General features: G+C 42.6%; 1 protein-coding gene across 1 annotated transcript in view; it reads right to left on the minus strand.

Annotated features, from left to right (window-relative positions):
• The window catches only part of LOC129734929 (CDC42 small effector protein 2-like), a 60,873-nt gene that overhangs the window by 33,565 nt on the left and 6,966 nt on the right, over window positions 1-20,342 (minus strand). Inside the window, exon 2 of the mRNA XM_055700353.1 lies at window positions 16,215-16,532. Within this exon, the coding sequence (XP_055556328.1) occupies window positions 16,215-16,268 (54 nt within the window). The 5' untranslated portion in view covers window positions 16,269-16,532. The remainder of the gene's footprint in view (window positions 1-16,214; window positions 16,533-20,342) is intronic.

Raw genomic sequence — 20,342 nt, forward strand, 5'->3', positions numbered from 1 at the left:
TAAGCTATTCCTGACCAATATTTTCCCCACACAGCATGCAATTAATAAGTCTGTGGAATACAAATAAGTTCTTCCCCACGCCAGCAACAGAAATGGATTCAATTTCAACAGCAATAGTCTGTCTTAACAAAACTTCAACATCACTGAAAAAGAAACCTCAAGTACCAGTTTAGTTCAGCTAATGAGCTAAATTCATTTCCTGTTCCACAAGTTTCATGTCTTTCCATGGTTTAGTAACAAGTTTTAACAAATTATGAACTCAACAGATAGAACTAATCTATAAGTAACTGATTACTGTGATGGCAGAATTTCTATTGTGTAAATGTCTCCTATTTGCATACTTTTATGGACACCATTCTCTCAATCTAATTCTGAAGTTGCATCCACTGGAGAAATGCAGGAAGTTTAGTGGATTTCCTAGTATGTCAGATCTACTGGTCTTGCCAGAATAAACCTATATTCAAGAGCTTCTTAAGAAAGATGGAATAGGAAAAGACGGTTCTTTAGTAATCATCAAAAGAAAAAGCTTGGCATTGGAACAGGAAGCACCACAGAGATCGCAAACTCCTCCAGGTCCTTGCACTACTGGTAATTTCAAGGCAACTGCTTCCAAGTTCCATGAATGTAGTTAGCTTCTATAAAAGACAGCCAGCATCAGTTATTTGCTACAGATTTACAATCACAAGCAGTTAAAAAAATAAATCAGAGAATGAAGAAGAGAAAAAACAATAAACAGAATGGAACAAAACAAGTCTTCTAAAGCATCGCAGACTGGTAATTTGCAAACTGGATGCATAATAATGTGTATATTATTTATAGTAAATATTTTTCCTTGTACTTTTCAGAATATGTAACCACGTAAAACCTAAAAAGATAGGCAGACAACTCTATTTTCCCCATCAACTAGAGCTATGGACACAGAACTCAATCATAATCACTGATAGAAAAACTTCTATTGTTCCTAAATTTAAAAAATAAAACTATGCTAAAATAAAAAACCCACGTTCCTCCATGTTTTATAGCCTGAATGTCAGATACCTTGTTACCAACAGATAGGTCTCCAGAGCTTTCTTGCAGCAATGCCAATAAAACAAGTTAATTTTGAACAGATGGTTCATCAACATGACAACTGCCAAATTCTGATCTTATAAGATGATTTTACGAGATCCCTGTACCACACTGTCATCAAACTATGCCACTCAGAAGCATGCTTCCACAATCAAGGCACAGAATATGCATCTGTCTCTTCCCAGATTTCCTGTATGGTCTCTGTGCCTCACCTCCAACTACAAACACTTCTCTGTTTCATTGAAACTCCCCAAAGTTCTTGGTATAAAGTGCCCAAAGATTCATGGACACAGGATATAGAGTAGCCTTCTACAACTACTGTCCAAGTCATTTAGGTCTACGTACTTCTCCATCGCTTCAAAATTTTACACTAAGGACAACTGCATACCATATCAAAATAATTTAGGACAAGAAGAAATGAATCAATGTGAAATGTCTCACTTTAATGGGAAGAATCTGAATTTTCTAATATGGAATTACTAAAAGACAGGTTATCATTTTATAGTTGCCCTATAGAGAGCTTCCTAGGGCCTCTTTCACTCCAAATGTTTGGAAATAGTGCATTAGAAACAATTTTGAAAATGAAAATGCTGTGGTGCTCCTTTTCACATCTTTCCTTCTCTCTGGTGTTCACTTCATATCCCTCTCTTTACTGCCTTGCTGAATGTATACCCACACATACCCCAGTCCAAAAAAGTTTCATCCTTCCAGATAACTGATATCTGCATCCCACAACATACTTATAAGGATCACTCCCTATCATTGATCCTTTTCTAGAAATTTTTAAACATCCATCTAAGTTTTAAAGTGGTAATTGTAACATATTGTACTAAAAATTCAAGAAAACTTTAAGCTCAATTTATAATTCTAGTGTGTCTTTAAAGCTGATGTACAAGCATATAAATTTCCCCATTAAGAACATGACAGAGGGGTTTTGTTTTCCAGCTACAAATCTAAAAGAGTAAAAAAGTTGAAAGACATACATTATCATCAAGACTCTCAATATTCCCTCTTTGGAATCATTAAGGAAAAAAGTTTTGAGAAACTCACTCTCAGGTATCTACCTTTCTGCCTTTCCCAGTTCTGTTTCACTGCAGGTTTCATTTTCAGATGACTCTTCTTTGAGCTGAGACTGCATAATTATAGGACACAGTTGTTTAAGAAATTGAAATAAGTAAATTTGCATAAACACAATCTGAAACAGATATGGTTGGTTGTTAACCTGGGGAACAGTAACAGCATAAACTGCACCACATTTAGTGCTTCCTGCAGCATTTCTTCCCTTAAGCATTACAAACATAAACATCTGCAGAGTTTGGTGACAAAACCAATTGTTAGTAATATTCACCCCTATACTGCCTGCAGAGCCAACATAGCTAAAAGTCTAAGTCGATTTCTATTCCTTCTTGAGAGCAGCCCTGCAGAGAAGGACTTGGGGGTACTGGTGGGTGAAAAGCTGGACATGAGCCAGCAGGTCAAGGGAGGTGATTCTGCCTCTCTACTCTACTCTGGTGAGACCCCACCTGGAGTACTTTGTCCAGCTCTGGGGCCCCCAACATAAGAAGGACATGAACCTGTTGGAGCAGGTCCAGAGGAGGAATGATCAGAGGGCTGGAGTACCTCTCCTATGAGGAAAGGCTGAGAGAGTTGAGGTTGTTCAGCCTGGAGGAGACAAGGCTCGAGGGAGACCTTATAGCAGCCTTTCAATACTTAAAGGGGGCTTATAAGAAAGATGGGGACAGACATTTTAGTAGGGACTGTAGCCACAGGACAAGAGGTAATGGTTTTAAACTAAAACAGGGTAGATTCAGACTAGATATAAGGAAGACATTTTTTACAATGAGGGTGGTGAAACACTGGCATAGGTTGCCCAGAGAGGTGGTAGATGCCCCATCCCTGGAAACATTCAAGGTCAGGCTGGATGGGGCTCTGAGCAACCTGATCTATTTGAAGATGTCCCTGCTTATTGCAGGGGAGGTTGGATTAGATGACCTTTAAAGGTTCCTTCCAACCCAAACTGTTCCATGATTCTCTGACTAAATTATTTACTAAATCCCAATGAGATGAAGCAAGGGATTAATAGCAGAAAACATACTGTACCAATGTGGGAAAAAGATCGTGCTTGAACTCTCTGAATGCAGACTGAATTTTTAGCCCTGGCAACTGGAAGTTTTACTCATTTTAAAAAGTTTTTCCTTGTAAAATGTAATCATCTGACGTACATTTTATGGAGCAACAAAATACTATATGGTAAAAGATTTTAAGGTTGTATTACACAGTAAACTTCAAAGGAAAAGTTTTATCTGTCTGATTACATAAAAATTAGGAGGACAAAAAGACAAAAAAAAATCTCATTTGTTTTATAATTCTTTTTTCCACTGAGAAATAATATGACCTCACTAATTCTAGAACATAAGTGTAATCATTTTGGATGGGATAGAGTTCATTTTCTTCATAGTAGCTTGTATGGTGCTGGTTTGGATTTGTGCTGAAAGCAGTGTTGTTAATACAGGAATGTTTTAGCTATTGCTGAAGAGTGCTTACACAGTGTCAAGATCTTCTGTTTCTCATGCTACCCCACCAGCAAGTAGGCTGGAGGGGCACAAGAAGTTGGGAGAGGATGTTACAGATTTGCTAATAAGTTAAGATTGATTGACTTTATTTGAAAGATTATTTGATTTTATAAAATTATTTTATAGAATAGAAATATAGAAGGATAAGAAATATATTTTAATGAAACTTATAATTGCACAGTAAAAGCTGCTATGAGATCCTCTGTACATCCTGTACCAAGGCCAGAAGAATGGGCTAGAATCATTGTTAAAACTTAGGTATTAACTTCAGGGTTTGAAAGGTTTCTTTGTATTTGACCAGTCTTCTGTATGTAGAAGGTGTATTGAAATGTCAGAATATAAGATGAATGGAAACCGGGGAGAGTCGACTGGAATAGCTTGTGGCTACCTGCCAAGAAACTGTGAACTTTAGTAAAAGGTAATTCCGGCAGGGGGAGATCGCGACCACCGACTCATATACCACCTACCCAAATCGTACCCCAGACCCATTTCTAGACCTTTCTAAGCTTTACTGCGCAGAATCAGATATAGGAGGAGAATATATTAATGATTTATGGGAAATATCATGGTTATGCATGAATACTTAATGAATATGTATGAATAAGTTCTATATATGGTGTCTGATTTTGAGACCTGGTGTGCGCTGATCGTGAGAGGACTTGCTCACGCACCCGGCCGTCAATAAAGAAGTGTCTGCTTATCTACATCACATTGGTGTCGATAAGTTCTTCATTCCGAGATTTCGGTAACAAGGACACAGCTGGGACACTGACTCCAACTGACCAAAGGGATATTCCATACCATATGACATCATGCTCAGCAATAAAAGCTGGAGGAAAGGAGTGCTCATGGCTATGGCATCTGTCTTCCCAAGTAACCGTTATGTGTGATGGGGCCCTGCTTTCCTGGGGATGGCTGAACACCTGCCTGCCCATGGGAAGTAGTGAATGAATTCCTTGTTTTGCTTTACCTGCGCATGCAGCTGTTGGTTTACTTATTAAATGTCTGTATCTCAACCCACAAATTTTTGCATTTTTACCCTTCCAATTCTCTTCCCCATCCCACGGGGAGGGGGGGGGGGGAGTGATCAGCTGTGTGGTGCTTAGCTGCCTATCAGGGCTAACCCACAACAATAAGTTACTATATATTTTAAGATATCCTAAGTACTTGGCCACTTTTCCTATTCTTTAAAATAATATGGTTCAGATAGTGTGAAGAGAAGGGCTTACATCAAACAGACTAAATAGAAATAAATATTTAAACCAGTGCAAATTTCAAGGGCAGAGAGTGTGCAAGAGAGAGTGAGAGATCTAAATACTGCAGAAGATCATTTTTGTGAAATGAAGCCTGATACTAGCAGCATACAAGGAGACCAGATGTGCTGTCTTCAAAGGATAATTAAGAGGCTCTCATATTTGTAAAACAGTACTGCAGATTTTACAGTGAACTAATTTCACATAAGTATTATGCACTTCAGAAATTTCTTTTTGTATTTTAATACATCTCCTAAGTCTAATCAGCTTTTCCATATCTAAACTACTTACCTGATGTCAATTTAAAAAAATAAGATGGTTTTCTTATACAGTTATCATTTAATTTAAAATCTAGCTAGAACAAGTGTTTGCCAAAACATTTAATCTGCACTACATTCAATAAAAAGTCATGGTGCTTATACAAATGCCCCACGAACACCTACTTATCAATGTCCAAGAGCTCTATATTTTACAGTATTCTGTAGTACTTTTCCTTGGAGGATGTCAAAGCAGTTAACAGCATCCTGGGCAAGCATTAATCCAAGTAAAATAATCCAGAAGTCAATCAGTTTTTGAAGAAAAAAAAAAATCCAAACCAAAAAATCAGCACCCTCCCCAAAACAAGATGAAAAAAGAGTTTTCCTTCTTTCTCACTATCTTTTGCACCTTTGCTCAGTTTCCTTCTCTGTCTCTCCCCTAACACTCCAACTTTCTCACTGTCTCTCTGCAGGAGGGGGCCTGGAAATCAGGACCATAAGTACCAATCAGTTAGCTGAAAGGGATGTGCTCCAGCTTGTAGGTCACAAACCCTGGGAGGACAAGGAATGTGAATAGATAACAATCAACAGGATGAGTCATGCCGAGAAAAGATAAGGGAATGAAGAACAGATGGAGCCAAGGAGAAGTAATGCCTTGCTGTTAATCGATGACTGTAAAAACTTACTTAAAGTGTCCTTTGTTTGTAGTTAACCAACCAGGGATTGCCTAGTATGTAATGCTTAGCTTAAAGAACCAATCTGTTTAAAGCGCGCAGCTTCTGAAAACATATATAAACTCGTGCTTCTGTATAATAAATCGACATTTGCTTGCATCAAGCAGGGTCCTTTCTCTTCATTCGCTGCAAAGTGGTGACCTCGACGTGATCTGGTTAAGGATCCGACATGAAGGGCTCTCGAATCGCCTGAGCGACTTGCAGCGAATCCCACAGAACTTTGAATGGACAGCTGAAAGGGAGCGGGAGCCAGCCGGCCTGAAATCCCTCCGGAGTTGAGGTGAGCTGTGGGAAATCCGAAAAGGGGAATCGGGCTTCATCCCCAGAAAGAGATGTATATGGACTCATAAAGGGTCCTCTGGTCAGATTCGGGAGTCCGTGCCTCAATCTCCTCAAATGGTGACCCCTATGGTGGTGTTCCGAAGCCTTGGAAGAATAAGGATGGAACTGGTCGATAAAAAAGACAGCTCGTGGAAGAGGGCTGCGTTCCAGAGGAGATGCCTTGGCTGAACGATCGTCTTGCTGGCTGGATCAGGCAGACAACCTAAACCCCGAGGATAACACCTGTATGCATCTGATATGGAGAAATAGTGTGAAATGGGGACAATGGACATCGATCGTGATTGTATATGTCTGCTCAAGGAATGTGGGTATGGTGACTGGTCATGGGTGTGGTGTATGGTCACATAGTCACACAGCTTTGAGGAGACACCTACCCTTCTTCCTCTAACAAAGGGGCTATTTATAAAAAGGATGAGAAAAGGATGAGAGACATTCCAATGTTATCTAGAGGGAGGGAGTGCTAAGTCTTCTTGCTGGAGAAGATCAGATGGTCACAAGGACATGAATCACCTACAAACCTGCAAGATCACCACATTCTAGGCAAAGGACTGATAAGCTAATTAACATACGAAGCCAGAGTAAGCAAGTTTAGGTAATGAATATGTATAGGCGTTAATTGAATATTCATTTGTTTTATTGTATAAATGTGAGATGGTTCGTCACTTCGGGCATGCACGCTTGTGGAGGAGCGATCCCCCGTACATCTGCGCGCAATAAACATACCTACTTTATAACTTTCGAGTTATAGAGTCTAATTCCGTACGTCATTTTGGCGAGCCAGCCAGGAGTATTTCTGCTCAGCTGAGGGACCAGCTGCGGAGCGGATGCTCCTAGGCGCGCCCCGGGAGATTTCCTCGGAGGAGCCTCCTCTTCTCAGCTGTTCACCCGGGAGCAGAAGAGAAACCCCTGGATCCACGGATAACACGGTATGTTTAGTAACGGGGCGGCTGGTGAGACGCACGGAGACGTCCGGCGCGCAGCGTAGTCCCCAGGAGGAAAGGTACCTTGGGAGGGGGTTTGCTGACCAAGGGGTGGCCGCTAGCGATCTTGAGGGCAGACCGAGCAAACCCGAGGTTACTGCCACTCCTAAAAGCCCGGAGGCCTCGTGACGGAAAGCGGGGGGCGGGACGGAATAAGGTGGAATCTCACAGTAACAAGAGGGACCTCAGAGCAAAAGTGAAAGAGAAACTTTTGCGTCGAAAAAAAAAAAAAAAGAAGAAAAAAAAAGAAAAAAGGGGGAAGCTAAAAACTTCCTTTAGGTTGTCTTAAGAATTGGGGAATTCCTAGAATGTAACAACTGAAATAGCGCTCTGTGTCTTGTTTGTTCTATGTGTTGTCTTGTTACATGTTTAAAACTTGGAGTTATGAAATGTATGTTGAAAAATAATAATATTCTGGTAATTCTAGGCAAATAGCGGAAAAATTAACACTCTGCTTAAGATCAGGAAAAACTAGAATCTGTTGTTTGTTTTTTTGGCAATTGTTCATTGAAATGCATACTTTGTGAACTGTTAGTGTTCCTAAGAGTTTGTACATAAGTGCACGGTACCGTATAACATACTGCTTGTGTGACTGAGGGCTGCCCGGAGAGTGTGAATGGTGTGATTGAGATGCACATTTTGATTTTCCGTGTATAGCTTAATTATTTTGACTGAGTGTGAGTGCAAGAGTGCTTGAGACGCGTGTTTGAGTGCAAAACGAGTAAGGAGCTCTATCCGCATTTCCGACCTTGGGTGGCTAAGGCGGCCGGAGAAAACCAAAGTAATTAAAATTGCAAAATAGGAAATGGAAGGAGTAAGCCCTGTGAAAAATCGCCCTTGGGTTGTATATTAAAACATTGGAGTGATATTTTAGGACATGGTGGTACCGAAAATAGAAGGAAATTGGTTAAATATTGTAATCAGTGGTGGCCTTTGTATAAATTGGGGAGTGATGCGAAATGGCCTCAGGAGGGAGGAACATTAGATTATAACACTCTCCTGCAATTAATGTTGTTTCTGAGAAGAGAGGGAAAATGGGATGAAGTATCATATGCAGACATGTTCTTCGTCCTCCGGGACAAACCTGAGTGGCAAAAGGACTGTGGAGTAGTACCCCCTCGGGATCCTATGGTACTAGCACTAGAAAGAGTGCGGGATTAACATCACCTGATCTTTGATTATGGCTCTAGAAAAGGATGGGAAAAAAAAACCTGAGACCCAAACTAGAAAGATGTTCTTGTTGAAAATTTTGTGTTAAAAAGCTCAGGTTGCGGTTCCTTCTGTGGAGCAACCAGAATGAAACACGTTGTAAGATAAAAACTTGTACTAATGTATGTAAAACCTGAGGGGGGTGGGGGGTGGGGGTGGGTGGAGAATCAAAGACCTTGTGAAAGTGTTAAAGTATTGGGGTGAGTTTGTACAAACCCCCGCACCCCCTCGAAGGTGCGACTGAATCATGCTGGGATGCATGGCAGAGTGTTTGCTATTTGCCTGCGAAGGCATGATATGTAAGAACACAGACTTAAAGCAACAAGGAGCAGATTTGCATTCAGGGTAAGAAAGAGTTAAAACAGAAGTGCTGTTGCACAGGCAGGCTTGTGTAACCTGCAGAGCAGGAAGAGCATCTCCTGCCCCGAAACCTTCTGATGGTGAGGAGGAGGGGGTTGCTGTTGCTGACGATTGAGCAGAAGGACCTGACAATGTCACCCCAATTGCTGCAGCATTTGCAGTACAACAGGACCGATAACGGCCCCTTTAGGAGGGTAGGCAACGGGTCTGAGGAGAATAAAGGTGAATCTTTGATGGGAAAATTAGATGTTTGAAAGTTGGTTATGAAAGATTTGTCAGGATGATCTAATAGGACTAGATAAAGGTTCGAGTTACTAGGTAACCGTGATATAGAAAAGTTGATAGAAGGAACAGGGAACGTGTACAGAAGGTAAGAGAAGAAGAGCTGGGTCGTGCTAAACTGGTAGAGGAGATGAGGCAGAGACAGGAGGAATGTCAGGCAGAAGTGAAAGAGTGAATCCCTCTCCTATGGGATCGGATCACTGTGCATATTGTAGGGAAAGTGGGCACCGGAAGCAAGAACGCCCTAAGCTAAAGAACCATCAAGGGGTTCTGGTGAACTAGGGACTAGGAAAAATGAAGTGGAATTTTAGTGAATACAAAACCAACTTATTTGTTAAACTTCAGTAAAAAAAAATAAATAAATTTGTTACAGTTGTGGTAGCTGCCGGCCACCAGGAAAACATCCTGAAACCTTTAAAGTACAAACTAAGAAAACAAATAAGAATGCCAAATTCACCAAAATCTTTGTTGGGATGAGATGTATTAGAACATCTAGACGTTTAAAGAAGGAGAAATGAAACTAAAAGTTTAAAATGATCAAGTAATTGAAATATTGAGCTTATCTTTAATTCAACAGAAAAGAGGAAAAGAGGACTTCCCTGAAGTAAAAGAAATTTTTAACCAGGTGTATCTGAAAATAAATTCCAGGAAAGGTGAAAAATGCTTTACCTGTTACAGTAAAAATGATAAGGGGGAGGCTTGCCCAGTTCAGATATAACAATATCCCTTGGTCAGCAAGGCTGTGGGGGATATTGGCAGAAAAAGTGAAATAAAATACACTCTCTAGTAGTTCTACTAATGTAAATCTGTGTGTTTTGCCATGACAGTGACTTGTTATGGGATGTGCAGATGAAACTCTGCATTGACAACGAAGTACAAGGAATAAGATTGGTCAGGTGCCTCCTACCATAGTCAAGGGCAAGACTGGGTTGGCCTCTGTGTTTGCCACCAAGGAGAATCTTGAGCTCCGCTGTTGGCTGCAACCCAGTAGGCGTTGAGCAGTGGGAACATATGCCATGCCAGACCCTGATGTGAGGAATGGCCCCCTCTGTTATAAGAGGGTCATCCAGGAAGGAAGAACATAAGGTGGCCCATTGAGGCACTGATTTGGAAATTGGAAACCGCCTGGCCGACCATGAGGCCAGACGAGTAACAGAGGAGGTAGGAAAGGAGGAATTATCCTTTATACCAGACGATAAAATCCAAACTGTAAGTACAGTTCAGGAGCCAAACTATTCTAAAGAAAACTTAAAGGTAATTCAGGACACGAATGATAAAATAAAAATAAATAAGTGGACTTATTTAAGGGATGGTCGTATAGTGGTACCATCCAATTTAATATGGACCACAGCCCTATTATTAATAAGACGCATTGGGGAGCTGATACTTTACATAAAAGTCTAAATCAGAAATTGATAGGGCAAAACTTGTATACTGTAATAAAACAGGTGACTCAGCAATGTGAAATGTGTTTACGCAATAATCCCAATACAGCAAATAAAATAAAACTAGGGAACATTAGTAGAGGACATTATCCAGGACAACAGTGGCAAGCTGATTTTCCGAACTCCCAAGAAAAGGGGGGGTACCAATATTTATTAGATATGTCTGATACGTTTTCAGGTTGGCCAATACCTTTCCTTGTTGAACAAATAAAGCAAGAGAGGTAACGAAGGGATTATTAAATGAAATTATCCCCCGCTTTGGGGTTCTGGCAACAATCTCTTCCAATAGAGACTCACACTTTTTTGCCAAAATAGTACAAGTGAGTACAGTATTGGGAATTACATACTCCTTATTACTTCAATGTTCTGTTTGGTGCTGTCGAAGAATGATCAGAGAGCATAATGATAGTTTTTAGAACAGGGGGGATTGAATAATGAGCTACGTTCAATGAGTGATGAATGGTATACTACTTTTTTAGAAAATGATGTGCTTATATATAATTATCCAAAGTTGGGAGGTGTTCAAGGACCCTTATTGTCAACATGATGAATACACCAAGACCCTTAGTGTCAGCACCACGGATGTACTAGACACAAGGTCCTTGGATTCGTTATCTTTATAAGGGCCATCTGGTCCTAAGTTTCTGTTGTGTATATAACGCTACCTAAACAAGGAATTTGAATCATGCTCATTAGTCTATCGAGGAACAGAGTCTGTGCAGAAACAAGAAGGTAAAAAAGGTTCACTGGAAGAAGACTCCTGATCTTCATCCTGAAGACCCCCAGACGACCACTCCTCAAGGACATTGGGCAGGAGCGAAATATGTAAATGAATTCCCAGAATTGTAATGAATATGTAAATGATTTCCTGATGGAAACCATAATTGGTGGGATACTCTCTTTGGCTGGTCACCTTCTGCAACAGGAATTCTTAACACTATGGTACACCCCATTGTGATCTTATTGATCAGTTTAGGAATTTCCTTAATACTAACCATTATGTTATATTTGTGGGTTTGGAGAATGTTTAAAAGGGTAACACTTATGTATGATGCTTTATATCATTCGGGAAGACTGCTTAAGTAAAAGAATTTACTTAGTTTGATAGAAAAGGGGGGATTGATATGGAGAAATAGTGTGAAATGGGGACAATGGACATCAATCGTGATTGTATATGTCTGCTCAAGGAATGTGGGTATGGTGACTGGTCATGGGTGTGGTGTATGGTCACATAGTCACACAGCTTTGAGGAGACACCTACCCTTCTTCCTCTAACAAAGGGGCTATTTATAAAAAGGATGAGAAAAGGATGAGAGACATTCCAATGTTATCTAGAGGGAGGGAGTGCTAAGTCTCCTTGCTGGAGAAGATCAGATGGTCACAAGGACGTGAATCACCTACAAACCTGCAAGACCACCACATTCCAAAACAAAGGACTGATAAGCTAATTAACATAGGAAGCGAGAGTAAGCGGGTTTAGGTAAGGAATATGTATAGGTGTTAATTGAATATTCATTTGTTTTATTGTATAAATGTGAGATGGTTCGTCACTTCGGGCATGCACGCTTGTGGTGGAGCGATCCCCCGTGCATCTGCGCGCAATAAACATACCTACTTTATAACTTTCGAGTTACAGTTTAATTCCGTACGTCAATATATATATATATATATATATATAAAAAAAGGGAATGACCCCAGAGGCACGTTCAGAGAAAGTATGAAGCATGCTATGTTTTGAACTTTTTGACTGAACCAGTTCTTGTTTGGTGTGCCCTTCCTTGAAACTGACTTGCAGACATTGTTGCAAAAAAGTGAATGTATGTGGGGAATGAAGAATCTTACTGAAAGCCTTGATATTTGGGATAATTGATTACCTCTGTATAATGTTAATCCAAAAAAAGTTGATATTGTTTGCAATTTGAATGTTGATAATTGTCTTTATGTAGATGCTAATGTAGTAGGAGGCTATGATGGGAAGGTGCGCTTATCCGGAGTAACTGCAGGGAAAGCATTAGAGTTAAATCACCTTCTTTGTTAGGCAGTTAAGAATGCGAGTCAAAAATTGCCACTGCTTTTTGTTGTTGGCTCAAGGACATGGCTATGAGGATTTTGATGGTATGTGCTGAATGGATTTTACGCGCCCCATTGCAGCAACATGTTATCAAAATCTGAGAAAATGTCAGCCTTTTTGGCATCCATTCACTCAATTGGCAGTATTGTTTGTTTGCTATTGCCTTGGTTGCCATCATGTTTGCAAGGGCCCTGCAGAACATGGCAAACCTGGTACTAGCTGTTCAAAAACAAAAAGGAGAAATTGGAGAATTGTATGGAACAGAGACAGTGGGTTGTTTTGACATTGATAATGTGCAGCTTTGGCCTTGCTTTGACGATGTGCAGCTGCGATCCTGCAGCAAAGAGGTAAATAACTTTGAGGGAGTATGAGAAGAAAAACTAGGATGAGACAGAAACAAAGGAGGAATGTGATCTCACCTCTAGAAGATAAGGAAACAGCATGAACAGTAGAGAGTAGCCTATAGTGAACAGCACTATGGAAAGTGTTGCATGAATTTGACTGATCACTCAAACTCTATTCATAAGCAGCTTGCTGACTTGAGAAAAAATGTACAGGGTATAAAGACTGAGAACGGGTTAACGGACTGGCTTTCAAGCCTTGGGTTAGGGGGCTGGTTACAAAATATAATCAAAGGAGCACTGATGGTATTGACAGTATTGTTGGTTTTAGTATTATGTGTTCCTTGTTTGTTTCAATGCTTACAACGAGAACGCATGTTTAAAACAAACTGGATTTCGATTGCTCAAAAACAAGAAGGGGGAGATGCAGGAGGGGGCCTGGAAATCAGGACCATAAGTACCAATCAGTTAGCTGAAAGGGATGTGCTCCAGCTTGTAGGCCACAAACCCCGGGAGGACAAGGAATGTGAATAGATAACAATCAACAGGATGAGTCATGCCGAGAAAAGATAAGGGAACTGGTGGAGCCAAGGAGAGGTAACACCTTGCTGTTAATTGATGACTGTAAAAACTTAGTGTCCTTTGTTTGTAGTTAACCACCAATCAGAGATTGCCTAGTATGTAATGCTTAGCTTAAAGAACCAATCTGTTTAAAGCGCGCAGCTTCTGAAAACATATATAAACTCGTGATTGTGTACAATAAATTGACATCTTGCTTGCATCAAGCTACGTCCCGTCTCTTCATTTGCCACATCTCTCCACCTGTCTCCATCTCTGAATTTTGTCTCACTCCATTTCCCTGTTTATCTCTGTGCGCCCCCCCCCATCTGTCTGTCTCTCAGTCATTCAGTCTCTTAGTTTCTCTCAGTCTGAGCAAGAACACTGAGCATAATCTGTGGCACTTGCTCTCTTCCTCCATATCTATCTTTCTCTGGCTCACTCACACTCACTTGCTCTCACTGTCTCGCACTCACTGTCGCCTGCCATCCCATGCCTGCTCCCATAATCTTGCACTTGTTCTCACACATGCTAATGACACCTTGCACTCATTTTCTCTCTCACCTGCTTGCACTTACTTGCAGTTGCACTGTCTCACAGTTGTGACTGTCACACTCTTGCTGCCTCACTCTTGTTCCATCTAGTGATCACTAGCTTTCTCTCCATGTCTCATGCTCACTTAAGTGTGCTCATCACACTCACTGTTTTGACAAATCATGCTCACTCCTACAGTCTCATACTTGCTCACTGTCTCTCACTTGTGCTCACCTCCTCTTGCATGCTGTCTCACACTTGCTGTCTCATGTTCGCGCTCTCTCTCTCACCCTCTCTTACTCAGTCTTGCACTTGCCATCTCACTCAATTTCACTCTCTTGCCCCTGGTGACTCGCAGTCATTCTGTCTCACAACTGCTGTCTCACTTGCTTTTGCTGTCTAACATTCCCTCTCTTCCTCTTTTGCTTGCACTCTTTTTCTGCCTCTTCTTGCCCGCTGCCTCCTGGTCTCTTGCTCTCGCTGCCTCGCTCTTTCTCATTACTCAGCCCCCCTCCCTCACTCTCCAGTACGTGCTCATTTTCTTCTCTCATTCCAGCTTGTCTTCTCACATTCATCGCCTTTCTTTCTCCCTCATTCTCTTCTTTGTGCTCTCCTTGTTCCTCTCCCTTCTGCATTCATCACCTAGCACTTGTCACCCCATGCTCACCTCCTCATGTTCACCTCTTCCCCTCAGTCCATCTCCTCACACTCACCTCCTTGCCCCCTCGCCCCTTGGTCTTGTTTGGTTTCTCATCCCCACTCAGCTCACCCCTGTTGCTTGCCTCCTTGCCCCGGCTCACCCCCTTGCCCACCTCCTTGCCCACTCGCTTCACTTCTCACCTGCCTCCTTGCTCCCAATCACCTCCTTTCCCACTTGCCCCTGTTTAACCCCTCACCGCCCTCCTGATCCCCTCACCCCTCGTGCCCCTCTGCTCCCTTGTGATTGTCTCCTAATTCTCACTTACCCCCTTGCTTCTTTGCCCTTTCTCTCTTGTTCGCCATCTCCCTCTCACCCTCACTCTCTTGCTTGCCCTCACCTTCCTTCTCACCCTCCCTTGCCCTCTTGCCCACCTGCACCCTCCTACTCACCCTCCCGCCCACCCTCATGCCCTCCCTCTCCCTTACTCTCACTTGTCCTTGCCCTCCTGCTCACTTGCACCCTCTCACCCTCCCGCTCACTTACTTGCTCGCCCACTCACCCCATTCACTGTCAATCTCTTGCCCCCACTCTCTCATCCCCTTGCTCCCATCCTCCCTCTCACACTCCCAATCTCTTGGTTGCACTTGCTCCCTCCCCCACTCTTGATCTCACACAACCATACCCTCTTCCCACCGCATGCTCACTCTCCTGCTCACTCTTGGTCTCACTCGCTCGTAATCGCTCACCTGTGCTCCCCTGCTTGTGCACTTGCACTCTCTCCTGCTCTCACTTCTGCTTCAGCTCGTTCTCTAGCTCTCACTCTCTCATGCCCTTGCTTGCTTGCCCTCACAAGCACCCACGCTTTCTCTTGTGCTCCCATTCCCCCCGTTTGCACTCACAGGCTCATTCCCCTGTGCTCCCTCCTCCTTGTTCCCTCTCTCACTCACTCCCACTCACTCTCACCTGCTCACTCACTCTTGCCTGCTCTCTGACTTGTGCTCCTTCCCTCCCGCCTGCCACTGCTCTCTCATCTGTCTGCCTCCTTGTTCTGCCACTGTCCCTCTTGCCCGCCCTCTCTAACTTCATTTAAATGAATTCTATGAAATGCAGAGGAGAATAGATTTTATCCTATATCTCTTAACAGAAATATTTCCTTCCTTCACCACTGTCCAACCACATAAGAAAATAAGCCTTAAACAGTATCAGACATCATGACATTTCCAGATTTCCACCTGCTTTTTGGCAGATGTTAGAGCAACAGTTTAGGTCCTCCTCACTCTCACCCTCCCCTTCACCTTCCTTTCTCCCTCTCTACAGTGCAAACATATAAAGGCTCTTTTCAAAGACTTCAGACAGATTTATGATTAAAGATAGGAAAATCTCTACAAAAGTCTAGACCAGACTCTTCTTTCACAGCTAAACCAAGATGATAGTTAATTTCTTAATTCTCACTAGGCTTAGTCCAACAGCACTAATTTAAGAAGCTAAAACAAAAAAAAACAAAAAAAAGAAAAATTGAACAATGTATTGAATTAATACACAAAACAGTTCTAATACTCATACTTACAGGCTGAGGCTGTTCTGCAATACAACAGTTGAAACACAACCAGAACTCACTCATTGTTTACAGTCTGAAGTGCAAACACAGATGAAATGCAGGACTCAATCTCTGCAAAAGTGTCTCCAGGTAGCAAGTTCTTTAAATAGATTTATTTATAATGGTTCCAGTGTGAAAAGTTTCTCTGTTGAGCTTTTTTCCAAAGAAAAGTCAGTTCCAGGATAAACAGGTTGAAGATAATTTATTTTGGAGTCTTCTTTCAGAAGACTGGTCCAAGCACCACATAAGTGTTACATGTGCTTCTTTGATCCCTAGCGTTATGTGAACCTGAAAAGAAAGAAGCATATTACATCAGAAAGAAAGATACAGAATCTCATACTCACAGACAGCCACCCACACCAGTGATTCCTTGATAATATTTTGAACTACAGAGTGGAGAGACAAGAGCAAACAAGCCACGCACATTTCTTTTTTTAAGAGACATCTCTTAAAAGCACAGGAGCAGGCAATTCCAGTGTCAGAAGTCAAGCAAGCAGGGCAGGCCAGCTTGGCTGAGCAGGGATCTTCTTCTAGAACTTAGGTAGAAAAGGAAAGTGTATAGACACTGGAAGCAAGGGCAGGCAACATGGGAGGACTACAGAGATGCTGTTCACCACTGTAGGGAGAAAATTAGTGCAGCCAAAGCTCAACTACAGTTCAAGCTGGCCAGCACTGTGAAGGACAACAAAAAGGGCTTTTAAAAATATGATAATATCAAAAAGACTATCAGAGATCACATTGGTCTGTTACTTGATGAGGTCAGTCACCTCATAAACAGGGATGTAGACAAAGAAGAAACATTTAATGCCTTCTTCACCTCTGTCTTTAACACCGATGATGAGTCCTGAGACCCCTGAAGCCCTGTGTTGAAACACCGTGACTGGGGGGATGATAAACTCCCAGCCCACTCTGAACTTGTTCGAGACATTGCTCCAGTTGGATGCACATAAGTCTATGGGGCCCGAAGGGATTCATCCCAGGATACTGAAAGAGCTGGCTGATTACTGTGACTACTTGAATTCCTGTGACAGGCACTGCAGCTACTCAAACCCCAGCAACAGGCACTGCAGCTACATCAGTCCCCACAACAAGCACTGTAGTTATTCAAACTTTGGAAACAGGTACTGCACCTACTCAAAACCCAGTGACTGGCACTACTACTCCAACCTTAGTGATGGGTGATGCAGCTGAACCAGAGGACCAACCTGTGTTGATATCAGTTGCCCCTATACACAAGAAGAAATGGACACAAAAAACATCTCGTTTAGTAAAGGAGGAAGCAGGACCATCACAGGAACAAGAGTAAGCGGCAGTGTTGCGACGGAGGGAAGACACAGTCACTCAATATGAGTGATCAGCAGACTTCGTTTATTGTCTCTTACAGTCACCTTTTATGCCTTCTTATAATTAGCTCATACATATTACAAAAGTTAAGCTCATTATTGGTTAGTTGCCTAAATACCAAGCCCGCCCCTTGTTTCTCTTCTGTAGTTATCTGTTCCCACCTGCAACATTCTTTTCCCACCGAAATCTTCCTGTTATTGTGTAACAAGGACAGCCAAGGACAGTGTATTTTTGCTTTACTTCAGATAAGCTGAGAGCGATGTGCATTTTTGTCCAGCCAGCTGGACTATGTCTATGTGACCCTTTTCAGCTAGCCAGTTATCCACACGGCAGAAAAAGAGGGAACGACTCAATCCCTATCCCTGAGTGAGCTGTGGGATATGCGGAAAGATTTCAGCTGTTGTCCAGGTGAGACTGCTCCGAGGCTGGGATAATGGGGCTAATAGTTTGGAATTAGAGGGTAGGGAAGCCAAGCAGCTGGAATTTCTTTCTAGGGAAGGGGACATTGACAAGGCAACTGGAAGAGGAACACAGGTCACCGGCCTCTGGAGACAACTCCTGTCAAACATGAAAGACAGGTATCCTTACAAAGAAGATGTTATATGACGCCCAGGCAAGTGGTCTGCAACAGAGAGAGGTATCCAGTACCTGAGGGAATTAGACATGCTAGAGGTGACTTACTATGACATGAACAAAACACAGATACCCATAGAAGTCCAATGCACATGACCCATGTGAAAGACATTTGTATGGAGCACACCATCATATGCCAACTCATTAGCAGTAGATGAGATGGAGATGAAGCGGCACTGATGGTGAAGTGGCTCACCAACTCTGAGAATATGAAGACAATCTCTCTTCCTCCCTTGTCTCAGCTGTGGAGAAATTGGTCCAGCAACTCGACAAGGATAGATCCTAATCCCCACTGTACAGACCTACATTTCAGCTATTAACAACAGGTGTACTTTTGCTCCAGAGAGAATATATAGAAGGTACACACCACAGGGTACCCTGTGGTTTTTTATCTGTGGTACTATGGAGAGGACATGAGGAAGTGGGATGGAAAACCTAATTCAACCCAAGAGACACGGGTAAGTGAATTGCAAAGAAAAACAAAACCAGGAGTTATTCCAGGAAAGCTGCTGCTCCAGTCTCCAGTGGGCAGTTTCCCAGAGAGAGTGGGAGAGCTGACCTTACTCCTGATCCTATGGAAAGGAAATCTAATCTGTTTTTACAAGAATAAGTAGAGAATCCTATGACCAGGACTAGAGAGGCCCTGCCTCCAGCCAGGTGGAGGAGAGGAACAACCAGGTTTACTGGATTGTGTGGATCCGATGGCCTGGCACATTAGTTCCACAGGAGGATAAAGCTCTATTAGACACCAGTGCACAGTGTACCCTAATGCCATCAAGCTATAAAGAGGCAGAACCCATTAGTATTTCTGGAGTGACGGGGGGAACCCAACAGCTAACTGTATTGGAGCCTGAAATAAGCCTGACTGGGAATGAGCGGCAAAAGCACCCCATTGTGACTGGCCCAGAGGCTCCATGTATCCTTGGCATAGGCTGTCATCTCAGGAGAGGGTATTTCAAAGAACCAGAAGGGTACTGGTGGTCTTGCGGTATAGCTGCCTTGGAGATGGAGGAAACTGAGCAGCTCTCTACCTTTCCTGGTCTCTTGGAGGATCCTTCTGTTATGGGGTTGCTGAAGGTCGAAGAAGAACAAGTACTGTGCCGATCACTACCACAGTGGTGCACTGGCAGCAATATTGCACGAAACAAGACTCAGGGATTCCCATCCATAAGCTGATTCACTGACTGGAGAGTCAAGGAGTGATCAGCAGGACCCCCTCACCCTTTAACAGCCCCATATGGCCAGTGCAAAAGTCTAATGGAGAATGGAGACTAACAGTAGACTATTGTGGCCTGAAATAATTCACACCATCGCTGAGTGCTGCCGTGCCAGACATGCTAGAACTTCAATATGAACTGCAAACAAAGGCAGCCAAGTGATATGCCACCACTGATATCGCAAATGCATTTTTCTCAATCCTTTTGGCTGTGGAGTGCAGACTACAGGTCGCTTTCACTTGGAGGGGCATCCGATACACCTGGAATCGACTGCCCCAGGGGTGGAAACAGCCCTGCCATCTGCCATGGACTGATCCAGGCTGCACTGGAGAAGGGTGAAGCTCTGGAACAGCTGCAATACATTGATGACATCACCATGTGGGGCAATGCAACAGCAGAAACTTTTAAGAAAAGGAAGAAAATAGTCCAAATCCTTCTGAAAGACAGTTTTGCCATAAAAGAAAGTAAGGTCAAGGGACCGGCACAGGAGACCAAGTTTTTGGGAATAAAATGTCAAGGTGGATGTCGAGAAATCCCAGTGGATGCGATCAACAAAATAACAGCAACATCTCCACCAATTAATAAGAAAGAAACAAAGGCTTTCTTAGACATTTGGAGAATGCACATTCCAAACTACAGTCTGATTATAAGCTCTCTCTGTCAAGTCACCCAGAAGAAGAAAGATTTTAAATGGGGCCCTGAGCAATGACAAGCCTTTGAACAGATAAAACAGGTGATAGTTCAAGCAGTAGTGCTTGGGCCAGTCTGGACAGGGCAAGATGTAAAAACTGTGCTCTACACTACAGCCAGGGAGAATGGCCTTACCTGGAGCCTCTGACAGAAAGCACCAGGGGAATCTCGAGGTCGACCCTTGGGCTTTTGGAGTTGGGGATACAGAGGATCC

This window comes from Falco cherrug, assembly GCF_023634085.1.
Source record: "Falco cherrug isolate bFalChe1 chromosome W unlocalized genomic scaffold, bFalChe1.pri SUPER_W_unloc_1, whole genome shotgun sequence".
Lineage (NCBI taxonomy): Eukaryota > Metazoa > Chordata > Aves > Falconiformes > Falconidae > Falco > Falco cherrug.